We start from the raw sequence: 16,050 nt of genomic DNA on the forward strand, positions 1-16,050 counted from the left end.
GTGGCCTCTCCCGTTGCGGAGCACAGGCTCCAGACGCGCAGGCTCAGGGGCCACGGCTTACAGGCCCAGCCGCTCCATGGCACGTGGGATCCTCCCGGACTGGGACACGAACCTGCGTCCCCTGCATTGGCAGGCGGACTCTCAACCACTGCGCCACCAGGGAAGCCCTTAATATTATAGATTTAAAAAAATGTAATGCAGACAGTAAGGTTTATGAATATTGTGAGAGCCTCAGAAGAGACTGTATAATTCTGCTTTTTGAAAAATTGTTTTAGTGAAACCAAAACTATCAGAAAACTATTCCTAATTTACTGGGTTTTTTAAAAATTATTTATTTATTTTTGGCTGTGTTGGGTCTTCGTTTCTGTGCAAGGGCTTTCTCTAGTTGCAGCAAGCGGGGGCCACTCTTCATCGTGGTGCGCAGGCCTCTCACTATCGCGGCCTCTCTTGTTGCGGAGCACAGGTTCCAGACGCGCAGGCTCAGTAGTTGTGGCTCACGGGCCTAGTTGCTCCACGGCATGTGGGATCTTCCCAGATCAGGGCTCGAATCCGTGTCCCCTGCATTGGCAGGCAGATTCTCAACCACTGCGCCACAGGGAAGCCCTAATTAACTTTTTTTTTTTTTTTTTTGCGGTACGCGGACCTCTCACTTTTGTGGCCTCTCCCGTTGCGGAGCACAGGCTCCAGATGCGCAGGCTCAGCAGCCATGGCTCACAGGCCCAGCCGCTCCACGGCATGTGGGATCTTCCCGGACTGGGGCACGAACCCGTGTCCCCTGCATTGGCAGGCGGACTCCCAACCACTGCGCCACCAGGGAAGCCCTAATTTACTTTTAATATCAGTGAACAAGTGATGAGAAAGCTATTTAAGTAGGTAACCAATGGACAGCCTTTCTTATGGGATGCATTCTACCTTAATTCAAATTGAAAGTTAAAGTTTGGGTATATTAATGCATCTAGTATGATTCAGTCTATAGTATTTTTTTAAATATCTTTGTTGATTAAGCATTAAAAAGTATAATTCAAGATACATATCAAAATTCATTATATCGCTAAGCTCACTCATTAGTTTGCTCTTTCTACCTTGTTCAAGTATAAGTCTCCTATAACCTTCAAGAAATTAAGTTCTGAGTAGATTCAGGTATCGTTGATTGTTAGATTAAGCTATAAATTCCCTTAGGAGAATTAAATACCTGAACAGAATCTTAATCAGGCTAGATCTGCCAACCAGGATGTTCTTTGGAAAGAGGTCAAGATGTAAAAAAAGATTAAAATTGTCCACTAAGCATTCTAGCAGAAATGCTGATTGTGCATTACTCTTCCTTCCACCCAGTCCGCACAGGGAGCAAAATCTGAGCTTCGGGTAGGAGAAAAAGTTTGAAACTGAATCAAGCTATTTTTAGTCCAAGAATCAATGTGTATAAAATGGATTGTGCACAGATCTTTATTTTTATGTTCCAAGAGGTAGAAAGCTGGTGTTTGACCCTAATTCACAAGATAGGAAAGAGAAGGGAGGAAGGGGAGGTAGGAGGAAGAAAGAAGGAAGGGCAGGAGGAAGGGAGAGAGGAAAGGAAAGAAATCCATATATATTATATATATATTCCATATATATAAAATCCATATATAAATGATATATGCACCAAGTATATACCACACATTTTAAAAAGTAGTCTGCCTTTTGCTGCTTATTATTTTAAAATGATGAATGATAACTGATAAAAATTACCTTTAATAAAAAAAGTAAAGAAACTACACATGAATACTTTAAAAACAAATTTTTATTTTTTAACCTATGTCAGCTCCAGAACTGCCATTTCTGCATCCTGCCCCAAGCAAAGCTCTCTCACCATTTCTAGCTTTAGCTCGACCTTCCCTGCAGTTTCCCGTTTAATTCTCCATTTGGCACTAGTTTAGTGACTGGCTATTACACAGGAAGTTGATGCAACTGTCATATCAGGCCAGAAGTTTATGCCCCTTCTCATTGTCTAAGGCAGAGAGTCACAAATGAAAATGGTACTATTTTGAAGCTGTGTCCAAATGCTGTCCAACATTTTGGATGTTGGAAACATTTACATATGCTTTCATTTTTGAAGTTTTCCCCAGAATGTTTGGGATTATGGAGATGCAGGTCCTTATCGCCTGCCCAAAATAAGCTCAGAAAGGCTAAAGATATTTTTGACTAAGATCAACTGACGTTTTGAGAGCTATTCAAAAGCTGTTGTATTATTTCTCATTGACAAATACAACCACCCAACTTTCCAAATCATAGGAAAAAAAGTACTTCCAACCCTTAAAAAGAGAAATTAAATGTATACACTCCTTACAAGGCATGCATTTTAATCAATATTCACTGACTCTATGAGCATATGGGATTATAGCAGGCATGGTGATTTTACAGATTTGTATAATGTACTCCTCGATTAATGGAAAGCTGATTCTCCCTTGGGGACACTTTGCCCTGCAACTCTCTCAAGTACAGGCCTGGAGGAGAGATGGGTGCCCATCTTGCTCCGCTTGGCTGCTTTCAGAGCATTCACCCTCTTCTTCCTCCACCCTTAAAATTCCTCTGCTTTAAATCTCATGTCATCATGAGATTTTTTTTTTTTTTGCGGTAGGCGGGCCTCTCACTGCTGTGGCCTCTCCCGTTGTAGAGCACAGGCTCCGGATGCGCAGGCTCAGTGGCCATGGCTCACGGGCCCAGCCGCTCCGCAGCATGTGGGATCTTCCCGGACCGGGGCACGAACCCATGTCCCCTGCATCGGCAGGCGGACTCTCAACCACTGCGCCACCAGGGAATACCGAGATTTTTTGTTTTTACTTAGTAAATGTACATTAAAACAAAACAAATTAACAGTAACTTCCTACGGGGACAAGGTAGCAGCAGGGTAGGCATAGACACTGCATACTACCCACTACTCAGCACTGTTACTGTCACTTAGTAAACGCCAACTCATTCCCCTTTATTTCTCTAAGACTTCAGCTCCTGGTTCACTGCCAATGTCTCCAGAACTCCTGGTCTCAATTTCTGGCATTCTTAATATGCACAAAGGTGATCTCAATTCCTGGAATTCCTCTTGAGGGACCTTCACCTGCTTCAGCCGCTCATTCCTAGGATCATACCTTAGTGACTCACTCTTCTAAGTGATTATCTCACCACTTCTCTCTCCTCAAATCCCCAACACCTCCCCCATCTTCCCTGTCAGCTGCTGGCCTTGCTTCCTTCAGTGAGAAAACTGAAGCAACCTGAAGAGGACTTGCAAAGACTGTCCGCATTCACATCTGCCAGCGTACCACATCTGCATCCACAAACTCCACTTTTCCTGGGTATCTACCGTAGAGAAATGAACACTTACGTTCATATAAAAATATAAATGTACATGAATGTATATAGCAGCTCTATTTGTAACTGCCAAAATCTGAAAATAACCCAAATGTTCTTCAATAGGTGAATTGATTAAAAAAAAACAAAACTGTAGTATATCCATACAGTGGTATTTGACAATAAAAAGGAAGAAACAACTGACGTGCAACAACTTAGATGAATCTCAGAGGCATTATGCTGAGGGAAAGGACCCACTCTCAAAGGTTAAATACTGTATGGTTCCATTTACACTACATTCCTGAAAAGATGCAACTATAGTGATAGAAACCAGATGACTATCAGAGACTGGGGTGGGGAAGGCTATCAAAGGAGTAGCACAGCACAGGGGGAGATTTTGGGGATGATGCAATTTCTGCATCATAACTGTGGTTACATGAATCTCTATTTGTTAAAATTCACAGAACTATACGCACATACATTAAAAAAGTTCTATGAGCCTGTAATTTTAAACTAATCCTACAAACAAACCCATTAATGTACATTATTTTTCCCAAAGGCACAATCAAATCACAATTATTCAAAGGTGAATTGTTTGTATATTGTTAAACTGCTTTCAAATTCCTTTATGATGTTAATAGGGATGTTTGTTTACTGCAGCTCAGCAAGTGTTAGAAAGAACTTTTTGACAAAAAAGCTCTCTCCAGTGGAATCAATAAACAAATAAGCAGGCACTAACACGGTTAAGAGCAGGGACCCTGGAGTCAGATTGCCTGGTTTAGGACACCAGCCTGACTGCTTGCTGGACAAGTTGTCAGCCTCTCTGCCTCATCTGTAAAGGGGGGATAGAAACAGTACATGCCTCGTAAGTTTAAGAGAATTAGATGAGATAATGAATGTAAGATGCTGAGTGTTGTGCTTGGCACATGATAAGCTCTCATAAATGTTAGCTATGATGTTATTGTTAGTTATTTAAACCAATTAAAAGAGTGATAATTCTTCACTGTTTGACACTTTGCATCATTCCAGGGAGGTGTGAGGTCCATTCCCAACAAGTAGAAACTGGGACGTACCAGGGAAATAACTTTGCAGCTATAGCCAAGCCATGCATTTACAGAACAGGAAAATCATCATTCAGCTGGAAGTGTCAATTTCATTCAGCTATGTGTAAACACAGCTCTCAATGACCAATCATTCAACCAGAAACTTCAGAGAATATAAGAAAAGCTTTTTTATTATTGGATGACTTAATTAAATAGTTTAACCTCTCCCCATCAGTAAGCACATTCGATGTTGTACTGAGAAATAACGCAGTGACCCTTTTGAGAACCAGCCAGGTACGAAAGGCTATTTACACTGATAGTAAGAACACCCAGACAGCTCTCCTCTTTCAGCCTACTGGCTTTTAAACATCTGTTGTTTCTTCTTTTGGTGTCACGGTGTCAGCCATTACTTCTTTTTTTAAAAAATTAATTAATTAAGTTTTGGCTGTGTTGGGTCTTCATTTCTATGCGTGGGCTTTCTCCAGTTGCGGCGAGCGGGGGGCCACTCTTCATCGCGGTGCACGGGCCTCTCACTGTCGCGGCGTCGCTTGCTGTGGAGCATGGGCTCCAGACGCGCAGGCTCAGTAGTTGTGGCTCACGGGCCCAGCCGCTCCGCGGCATGTGGGATCTTCCCAGACCAGGGCTCGAACCCGTGTCCCCTGCATTGGCAGGCAGATTCCCAACCACTGCGCCACCAGGGAAGCCCCAGCCATTACTTCTTGCTACTGTCAGAAGGTGCTGGGGCCTTCTGACAGTAGACCCCAATACATCTTTCTAAATTTATTGTTTTTGTCTTGCTGTGTAAGAATAAGTCCGATTACAAACTGTGAAACAATAAATAACACTAACATAGTCCTCTACTTCTTGTAAAGCACTTTCATGAAAAATATTTTTTCCTCATAAAAATCATGACGAGTAGGAGAGGCGTTATTATAATGTTTATATGGAAAATGAGAAGTTTAATCACAGAACTAGTAAAACGGTCAAGTTAGGACCTGAACTCAGATATCCTGATTTCTAATTCCACACTATTACCAAACCACCTATTTATGCAGTAGAAGCAATTTGATTTTTAAAGAGTGGCTGAAGGACTCTCCTTAAATAAAGTGACTATGTGCTGGTGGCTGAGGTCCATGGCATCTAATCTGACTGTTTAGATGTTTTTTGCTTAGTCACAGCAGGTACCACCTATCTGTAGTTTTAACGAGAGACTAAGATGAGTGTAATTTACTGTACGAAATGTTATATGTTGTCTTAGTCCATTTGAGCTGCTATAACAATAACACCATAGGCTGGACGGCTTAAACAGACATTTATTTCTCATAGCTCTGGAGACTAAGAAGTCTAAGATCGAGGCACTGGCAGATTCAGTGTCAGGTGAAGGCCCACTTCCTGGTTCATAGATGGCCAACTTCTTGCTGTGTCTTCACATAGTGGAAGGGGTAAGGGAGCTCTCTGCGGTGTCTTTTATAGGGTCTCATTCATGAGGGCTCCACTCTCATGACCTAATCACCCCCAAAGGCCCCACCTCCAAACACCATCACTTTGGGGATTAGGTTTCAACGTACGGATGTTGGGGGACACAAACATTCAATCTATAGTATATGTTGTCTAAAACACAGCAATCCCACTACTGGGCATATACCCTGAGAAAATCAAAATTCAAAAAGAGTCATGTACCAAAATGTTCATTGCAGCTCTATTTACAATAGCCCGGAGATGGAAACAACCTAAGTGCCCATCATCGGATGAATGGATAAAGAAGATGTGGCACATATATACAATGGAATATTACTCAGCCATAAAAAGAAATGAAATTGAGCTATTTGTAATGAGGTGGATAGACCTAGAGTCTGTCATACAGAGTGAAGTAAGTCAGAAAGAAAAAGACAAATACCGTATGCTAACACATATATATGGAATTTAAGAAAAAAAAATGTTATGAAGAACCTAGGGGTAAGACAGGAATAAAGACACAGACCTACTGGAGAACAGACTTGAGGATATGGGGAGGGGGAAGGGTGAGCTGTGACACGGCGAGAGAGAGGCATAGACATATATACACTAACAAACGTAAGGTAGATAGCTAGTGGGAAGCAGCCGCATGACACAGGGATATCGGCTCAGTGCTTTGTGACCACCTGGAGGGGTGGGATAGGGAGGGTGGAGGGAGGGAGATGCAAGAGGGAAGAGATATGGGAACATATGTATATGTATAACTGATTCACTTTGTTATAAAGCAGAAACTAACACACCATTGTAAAGCAATTATACCCCAATAAAGATGTTAAAAAAAAAAAAGATTTAAAACACAGCTCACTATCTCCACAGATACTAAAGAGTAGAAGGAAATAGTTTCTGAACACATTTAGTTGTTTTAACATGGGAAACAACCACTCCTTGTTGACTTTTTGTTCACTGATGCTTCCAAGCAGCCAAGCATCTGGCTCACAGCAAGCACTGAAGAGACCTCTGTTGAATGAATGAATGAATGTATGACTGCAAAGTGGAAAATCCAAAAAGATGAAAACCCTAAGATGAGAAACTCAAACCCTTCATCCAACAGTTCACGTTTTCAAAAATTTCCAATGGGGTAAAGACAGTCAATAGTCTGTTTTTAAAAAGCAGACATTTTTAAGAGACACTGGATCTCAGTCTAAGAAGGTAATAAACAGGATGCTGAGGCATCCTGAAACCATGTCACATGAGGAAGTGCTAATTGATCTAGATATGTTTAATCTGAAAAAGAGAAGACAAGATAGTTCTTTCCAAATATTTGAAGCTGTTGGGCACGGGCTAAAATTGTCAAGTGGAATAAAACCAAAAAAACGTATTCTCTGTAGATCCAGAGGCTAGGAATATGGCCTGTTGGTGAAAATTACAGGGAGTCAATTTTCACTGAACAAAAAAGGGCAGTTTAACAATTAGAGCTGCCAAGCAACAGGATGGGCAGCCTTGGGAGGGATCTGGAAGACAAGGAATGAACAGTAATTTAACATCTCCTTTGTGCACGGCATTTGACATAGGACCCGTACATTAGTATTACCATCTCCATGTCGGAAGTGAGGAAAGTGACACTTACAGAACAAATGTAACTTGTCCAATATCACACAGTTGGTAAGTGGCACAGGTGGAATTCAAACCAGAGGTAGCTAACTCCTAAAGTATGTTATTTCTGTTCAGTTCAACTCAACAAACATTCTTTTTTTTAATGTCTTCTTTTGACCAGGCACTGTGCTGAGTCCTGGGGATACCAAGATAAATGACAAACAAAAGACAGTCCCTTCCTTGGAAGGACTCATAGTTTACCATCTCCATAGTGATGGAAGTGTCTGGGTAAAGGCTACATGGCCATTCCAGGTTACTGGAGAAAGAATTATTGATCTGGGAGTAGGCTTTACCAAATAATCACTAGGGGCCTTCCTGGCCTAAAAGTTTATAGATGTGGCTATAATCGATTCCTGAAAATTGAGCTGGTGGATTATAAAGTTTGGTTGTATATTCCAATGAGGGAAAAAAAATGGAGCTTCAAATGTGATAAAGATCATATGGATTAAGCGGCTTTTGAAATATAAAATGGCTATATCTTAATAAAATGTTACCAACTAGTTAGAAATTTAGCTGTTGTACTAAAGCTTCATGTATTGTGCCAGAAATTTCATTAACTTGAGGAAAGATTCAGAAGAGGGAGCCATGTGCTCTTGGTAGTTACAGTGGCATGGCTGTACAGTGAAATTCAGGATATCTTCTAGTATTTTAGACCTATAGGTTGAGATAAAAAAATGAAATTCAAACTTGTTTACTCAATATGTGCTTAGGCACTACAGTAATCGATCTGCTGTCATTTAGCTTTCACCGAAATGATGCTGGTCAAGGATTCCCCCCTTCCCATCCCCTGCCTGTTACTAGACCTGTAGGATTAACCCCTAACTTGTTTAAGATTAACTCCGATTTGGTTCTTTGATTGGGTGACATTTTTTCTTTATACTCCCTGTACTTAAAAATCTTATTTAAAGCAGTTTACCATTAGGAACACATATACAATAAGGCTGATGAAAATGTTTAAAAATGAGAATTATATGAAAAATCTAAGTTAGGTTTTATAGTGACACATAGTGCTGGAGGTTTTTAACAACCAAAGCAATAATAAAAACATACTATAGGGCTTCCCTGGTGGCGCAGTGGTTGAGAGTCCGCCTGCCGATGCAGGGGACACGGGTTCGTGCCCCGGTCCGGGAAGATCCCACGTGCCGTGGAGCGGCTGGGCCCGTGAGCCATGGCCGCTGAGCCTGCGCATCAGGAGCCTGTGCTCCGCAACGGGAGAAGCCGCAACAGTGAGAGGCCCGTGTAGCGCAAAAAAAAAAAAAAAAAAAAAAAAACCTATAATTCCTACCACCTGATTCATATCTCAACGGAAAGAATTTTCAAGGCAATAAATTCAAAGAGGTATTTACCTAATGTTTCTTTAACCTAAGAATATGGATCTACATAATAAATGATCATTTCAACAATAGCTCTATGGCGGATGCAGAAAGTTATTAATGATAACAGTTTATGTTTATTGTGTATTTACTATATACTAATCTTTGAAAAATACCGTGAGTATAATTCTAAAACTTTTAGCAGTGCTGAGACTAGAATATTGATTTTCTAATTCAGAAATGTTTCCATTTTTTCCACTATACTGTCCTATACATACCATATATGGAAAAGAAGTTGACTGTGGAATTAAATACACACATATGTGTGTGCAAATATGAGTGTAAAGCTTCCATAACACACACAGCACATATACACACACGGGCACCTTTGCCAGTACCAATGATCCTACTGAAATTAGAGATTAGTCCTTTTAGTAAATAAAAATAATTCCATTAATTTAATTATTAAAGTCACACAGGGACTTCCCTGGCAGTCCAGTGGTTAAGACTCAGCACTTCCAATGCAGGGGGCACGGGTCAATTCCTGGACAGGGGAACTAAGATCCCATATGCTGTGGGGTGCGGCCAAAAAGAAAAAAAAAATTCACACAGCATCTGTCAAGCTGATGATTTACTATGCTTTTTATTGGTTATCCTTGTCTATTTCTCATGGTCCCTCAGGTCATGATTTTTCTGTTTCATCATCTCTCTTCCAGTCACTATGCACCAATCAATACCCAGAATACAAAAAGACAAACAAAACTAAGCCTACGATAAAAACAAATCTGGGATTTGAACTTAACATCAGCCATCAAAAGTCTGTATCAACATACCAAGAAATAGAATTTATTCCTTTTCTCCTTTTACAAATGTCCTCAGCCCTACATGCTAATAATAATTTTATTAGCGACATTAAAACAATGTCTGCATGAAAAACAGCAGGGCTCTGGGATATAGTAATACCACTCACTAGCTTGCAGCCCATCAGAAAGAATATTAACAGATAAATTGTTGGCACGCTTAGAAGACCAGGAAACTGACCACCTGTTTGTTTGTTTGTTTTCTTTTAGTTATTGACAAATCCAAATGGCTAAACTGCCTTGAGCTGTTTTAGATTAAAAAAATACATAAATTTGGACGTAACAAGTTATTCTCTTACGGCAAATCAACTACTGAAAACGCATAGAAATCGAAGAATTATAACCAAGTGATCATCCAGCAATTCCCCAAATTGTGAGCCTTATGATACCCCCATGCCCAGCTTTAAGCCAGGCAAAGAAGTTTAAATTAGTGGTTCTTAAAGTGTGGTCTCTACCTGCTGTGAACTTGTTAGAAATGCAAATTCTTGGGTTCCACCTAGTACACTGAATCAGAATTTTAGGGGGCCCAAGACTAGTGTTTTTGTTTTTGTTTCTTTTTCTTTTTTCTTTTTCGGTACGTGGGCCTCTCACTGTTGCGGCCTCTCCCGTTGTGGAGAACAGGCTCCGGACGTGCAGGCTCAGCGGCCATGGCTTACGGGCCCAGCCGCTCCGTGGCATGTGGGATCATCCCGGACCAGGGCACGAACCCGTGTCCCCTGCATTGGCAGGCGGACTCTCAACCACTGCGCCACTAGGGAAGCCCCAAGACTAGTGTTTTGATGAGTTCTCTAGGTGATTCTGGTGCTCACTAAAATTTGAGAACTGATCTGAATGAAGGGCTTCTCAGCATTTTGTTTCCTTTGTGGCCTCAGTTTATTCCTAACTTGCATCCTCATTCTTAATAATCAACTCCTGCCACTTATCATAAATCTACTCATTGGAAACTGCACTCAAGCATGGCATATGTAAGTGAGGATGTTCCATCAATCTCCACTGTCTTGCCCCAAGAGGAAAACATCTGTGGTACCCTTTCCTGAACCTTTGCTGTTCTTTCCTCAGCTGCAACTGCCGCGCACAGTGGGGCTGTGTAGCTTTCAGAGGATCCATCAAGACTGCTTGACTCATTGATTGCAGTCCTTATACACAAACCACCTGCATGTGGGTGCCCATGGCCCTCAGGTTGCCCATATCACAGCCTCTCTGCCAACTTGCCACGTGAACCTGCTGCCCATGGCTGCTGAGGTCTCTGCCTGTGGATGTTCTGGGCTTTGCTTAATCCAAGAAGGTGGCCTATGGCACTATATGACCTTGAGTCCACTTGGAGGAGGAGGTCTGGTACTCCAAAGGATAAGCAAGTGATGGTGAAGACCCAGCACATACAGATGCATCAAATGAAGAACTGGAGATGGGCTCTGTTTTTTAACAATCATTTGCAGTGGAGGGAAATGAGGCAGGGCATCCTGAAAACTCTCATGTTCTTTTTGGTACCCAACACTAAATTCCCCTTGGTTGGCTCCTTTCTTTGTCTCCAGAGTCATATTTCTATATCTGGGGCATGTGCAAAGACAATGAACTAGGTAAAGCAGAAACCTTACTGTCAATATTCACTGAGTTCATGGTAATATGGACACAGGCAAATGTAAATTATTGATTAAATTCCAGTAAATTTTGGACAACTTATATGTTATAATAATGAAACTTTATTTCTAATATGTCACTAATGTCGAGAGAAAGGTATCAGTGGATTACTTTGGTTATATTTCACAATATCAAACAATTTTTTCATCTGACCTTTTTCTATTATCAAAATGCTCAGTTAGGGACTTCCCTGGTGGCACAATGGTTAAGAGTCCATCTGCCGATGCAGGGGACATAGGTTCGATCTCTGGTCTGGGAAGATCCCACATGCCGCGGAGCAACTAAGCCCATGCGCCACAACTAATGAGCCTGAGCTCTAGAGCCCGCGAGCCACAACTATTGAGCCCATGAGCCACAATTACTGAAGCCCGCGTGCCTAGAGGCCATGCTCCGCAACAAGAGAAGCCACCGCAATGAGAAGCCCGCGCCCCACAACGAAGAGTAGCCCCCGCTCGCTGCAACTAGAGAAAGCCTGCGTGCAGCAACAAGACCCAACGCAGGCAAAAATAAATTTAAAAAAAAACAAAAAAAAACCGCTCAGTTAATGAGCCCACTTGGTAGTGGACCCGGTATTTGTTTGTCAACCTCCACTGCACTGGTGTAGGAATCAGAGGAAATCTGCACCTCTTCTATAGCTTTCTTAATCAAAAACTGGAGTGAACGACTTAATATGAAGTTTTCAAAAATGCTCTTAAAAGGGTTTGGTGGATGAAGCTGCTTTTGGCTATTTCTGTCCCCAACATTACCTCCTTCCTCCAGCACAGAATGACTCTGCCACTCTGAAACCATCTGGCATATGACGCTGCTACGTGAAAAGCTGAAGGGAAAGAGTGAGTCCAGGGAGGGCCTGGGGACTGAAGAAGGCTCCTAACCTGATTCATACCAGCTATAATTTGCTGCTTGTCTACAGCCAGAAGAAGAGTTTATGGTTCTGCATCACCAGACTCTAAGACCCCTCAGAACACTCCCCCAGGATCTCTCTCCCCAGTGAGGAGAGTCTAACACCACATTCATTTTGAATTAGTGCTGACACCGAGCATAACAGCCAACCGTTCCTCTCCACATTGTATTGAAACAGGTAAAAGGGAGGAAGTGACCTTAGGGTCACTGTATTTTTTAAACACCTCTGCAGAAATAGCAAGGCCAATTCCTAAGTACTCAATAAATAGACTTTAATTCTTAACAAACAATAAGAGAGAGAAAAGCTCATCTCAGAACAAGCTGTCATTTCACCAAAAAAGCAGAAAAATTGCTAGCATTGGCATCAAGTGCTTCTTGTTTAATACAGCTCCTCTGATTAGAGAAAAAGTTTTATTCCTCCCTCCTAGGAAGAATTTCATCTTAGTTCTCTCTCCCACAGCTCTCTCAAAGGGAATATGTTTGTTGTTTGTTTACCTCCTTCAGATCCTGCATGACGGCTGTGAGCCTCTCATTTTCTGCCTGCACGTTGGCCACCACAGCCCGGCTCTGTTTCAGTTCATTCTGCATCTCCAAGATCTTCCCCAGATAGTAAGCTTCCTTCGATGCCGACTCCTGCAGAAGTGTTTCCTCCCGAGTCTCTCCATCCTCAGCAACCTTACGGTGGATAGAGAAGGACTGCCCAAATGCCTGCAGAGGATTTGGAAAGAAAAAGAGCACACAGTGAAATGCACCACTGCACTATTCAACAGACTTGGGAACATGATTTGTTTTACTTTGTGTAAAAGAAAAGGTATTCTGCAAGACTTCCAGAAGCAAAAAGTACATAGTTCATCTAACAGGCTAGCAGCTCTCATTGACACTTGAAATAATTCAAATTCAATTGAGAAAGAAAAATTTTAACTATTTTGCTAATATATATATATATATATATAAAAAACAGGTTAAAACTTGAAAAACATTGCTGCTTGTTTTATGTTACCATTTTTTAGACAAATCTTTTTAAGGAATAGACAGTTCAGTGCTAATGAGACCTTCAAAATTCATATTCTCATTTTCATTCCAGAAAAAATCCCAAAAGAAATTTTCAAGAAAGAAAATAGTTTCATTAGCTTTCTAATACATTAGTGGTAAGAATATACCAATTATGAACAATGCCCTTAAGAGAGAAAAATCACCAAACAGCTTTCAAACTGCCTGGTACCACAAAAAGACATTCAAATGCAACCAATGTATAAGAAAACATATCTGTGGAAAAAGAGATACGGAAAAATAAGCCAGAAAGTAATGAAATTGGTAAGCTACGGGGGGTGAGTGGGAATGGGGTAGAAAGAATGAGGGAATGAAACACTATACAAGGGATCACATTTCATAGGAGTCACACTTTTCTGAGAATGCCTTTTCATATCGCTCTGACTCTTAAAACTACAGTAAGGTTTCACATACCTCCCAAATAAATAATAATGAAAATCAGCCTCTATGTGTCCAGGTACCCAAATGGAACACAAATAGTAACAAATGAATCCAGCTGTACCGCAAATGAAGAACAGGACCACACTGAAAGGTTGAGAAGAAAAGATCTAAACTGATTGGGGAAATCAGTATTTTTGCTATACACAGTAAAGCTAAAAACAAAAAGAACTGTACCCAAACACTATAGTATAGTTAGTAAATTTGTTTCTCACAGGGATTATGGAATCACAATTCTGAAACTTCTTTACATGTACACTAGGGCTGAGGAAATAAGTAAATATATTATGGATAATGAAAGACAGGTTTCTCCCTCTTGGAGAAAGGCATTACAAATAAGGAAAGGGAGAAGTCTAGAAGGAAACTAGTGGTACTGGGTTGTAATTAGAATTATCAGGATAGTCTTTAATAGGGAGATAGGTCGATAGATGGAGAGAGAAAGGTGCTTGTGTGTGTGTGTGTGTGCATACAGATTTCCTAGCTCTGTCAGCAAACCCTGCGGCCAAATTTTGTTTCTAAATATCAATCTCCAGTTAAAAGAACTAGGGCTCTTGGAAGAAATGATGGAGTCTCTCACTGGAGCAAAACGAACTTGGTGCATCATGTGGTGCCAAAGAGTAAGTAACAAAATGCTTTTAAAAAAATGATGTGGGGCTTCCCTGGTGGCGCAGTGGTTGAGAGTCCGCCTGCCGATGCAGGGGACACGGGTTCATGCCCCGGTCCGGGAGGATCCCACATGCTGCGGAGCGGCTGGGCCCGTGAGCCATGGCCACTGAGCCTGCGCATCCGGAGCCTGTGCTCCTCAACGGGAGAGGCCACAACAGTGAGAGGCCCGCATACCGCAAAAAAAAAAAAAAAAAAAAAAAGAGAGCCTACATGAAGGGGTTCCCAAGGGCTAAATATGGGATAATTTGGTGAAACAAAATAGTTATAGTAATGAATTATAATCCATAGAATAAAATAAATATTCATGAGCCCACATTAATATAATAACTGAATAAATAAGAGAAGGAATAGCTCTTCTTTACAGTAGGATTCAAATCATTTAATTCTAATAGAAATCAAATACATCAGCATTACTTGACATCAGCATATTACTTGGCAAACACCAAGTAATAATAGTTGCAGGTAAAGATTATCAGTGGAATATAAAATAATAGGCAAAAACTATGACGAGAAACAGGATATTTGCATAGTCTTAAAGCATGTCCTCCCAAGATATTTATTAATTCCAATGGGAAAAATAGTAACTGATCAGTGGAGTACCCTGGCAGACCTTAACTAAGTGACCAAAAGTTAGCTCAGCAGCAACAAGAAATACTAACATCGTGTACCCTCTGGTATAACACACTGAGGGGAGAACAGAGTCACTTCTGTGGTATTTCTGCCAAAAATGAGTAGGCCAATTCTTACTATAAGAAAACATCAAGGAAACCCAAACGGGAACATTCTACAAAATTATTGGCCAGGACTCTTCGAAAGTATTAAGGTCAGGAGAAATAGAGGAAGACTCCTCCAGACTAGATGAGACTAAGAAAATATGACAATTAAATGCAGAATGGGATCCTGGATTGGACCCTGACCTGAAAAAAAGACTTTAGGACAATTGGCAAAACTGAAATACATTCTTTTTTTTTTTTTTGTTTTAAGCAGAGGTCTTCTTAGAAGCCCATATGATTTAAGTTTATTTTTTAATTTATTTATGGCTGTGTTGGGCCTTCGTTTCTGTGCGAGGGCTTTCTCTAGTTGTGGTAAGCGGGGGCCACTCTTCATCGCGGTGTGCGGGCCTCTCACTATCGCGGCCTCTCTTGTTGCGGAGCACAGGCTCCGGACGCGCAGGCTCAGTAGTTGTGGCTCACAGGCCTAGTTGCTCTGCGGCATGTGGGATCTTCCCGGACCAGGGCTCGAACCCATGTCCCCTGCATTGGCAGGCAGATTTCTCAACCACTGCGCCACCAGGGAAGCCCCCTTCTTTTTTTTTTTTTTTTTTTTTGATGTGGGCCATTTTTAAAGTCTTTATTGAATTTGTTACAATATGGCTCCCTGCATTGGAAGGCGAAGTCTTAACCACTGGACCACCAGGGAAGTCCCGAAATACATTCTTTATATCGGATAATAATATTGTAGCAATGTCAGTTTCTGGTTTCTATAACTGTACTATGGTTATGTAAGATGTTAACATCTGGGGAAGCTGTGTAAAGGGTACATGAAATTCAGTGTAGTATTTTTGCAACTTTTTCTATGTCTAGAGTTATTTCAAAATAAAAAGCTAGGTAAATAAATGTAGTCTTTGCCCTCAAGAATTTGATAGGTTTGATAAAATACTGGCACATACAGTTATAAAGAACATGTGTACTTGAACACCAAAGGGTCACTATTCAA

General features: G+C 41.2%; 1 protein-coding gene across 2 annotated transcripts in view; it reads right to left on the minus strand.

Moving 5' to 3' along the window:
- Positions 1-16,050, minus strand: part of BICD1 (BICD cargo adaptor 1) — a 209,572-nt gene that overhangs the window by 107,541 nt on the left and 85,981 nt on the right. For both annotated transcript variants that reach the window (XM_079938585.1, XM_079938586.1), the window contains exon 2: positions 12,676-12,888. In XM_079938585.1, the coding sequence (XP_079794711.1) occupies positions 12,676-12,888 (213 nt within the window). The remainder of the gene's footprint in view (positions 1-12,675; positions 12,889-16,050) is intronic.

Source organism: Stenella coeruleoalba, assembly GCF_951394435.1.
Source record: "Stenella coeruleoalba genome assembly, chromosome: 11".
Taxonomy (NCBI): domain Eukaryota; kingdom Metazoa; phylum Chordata; class Mammalia; order Artiodactyla; family Delphinidae; genus Stenella; species Stenella coeruleoalba.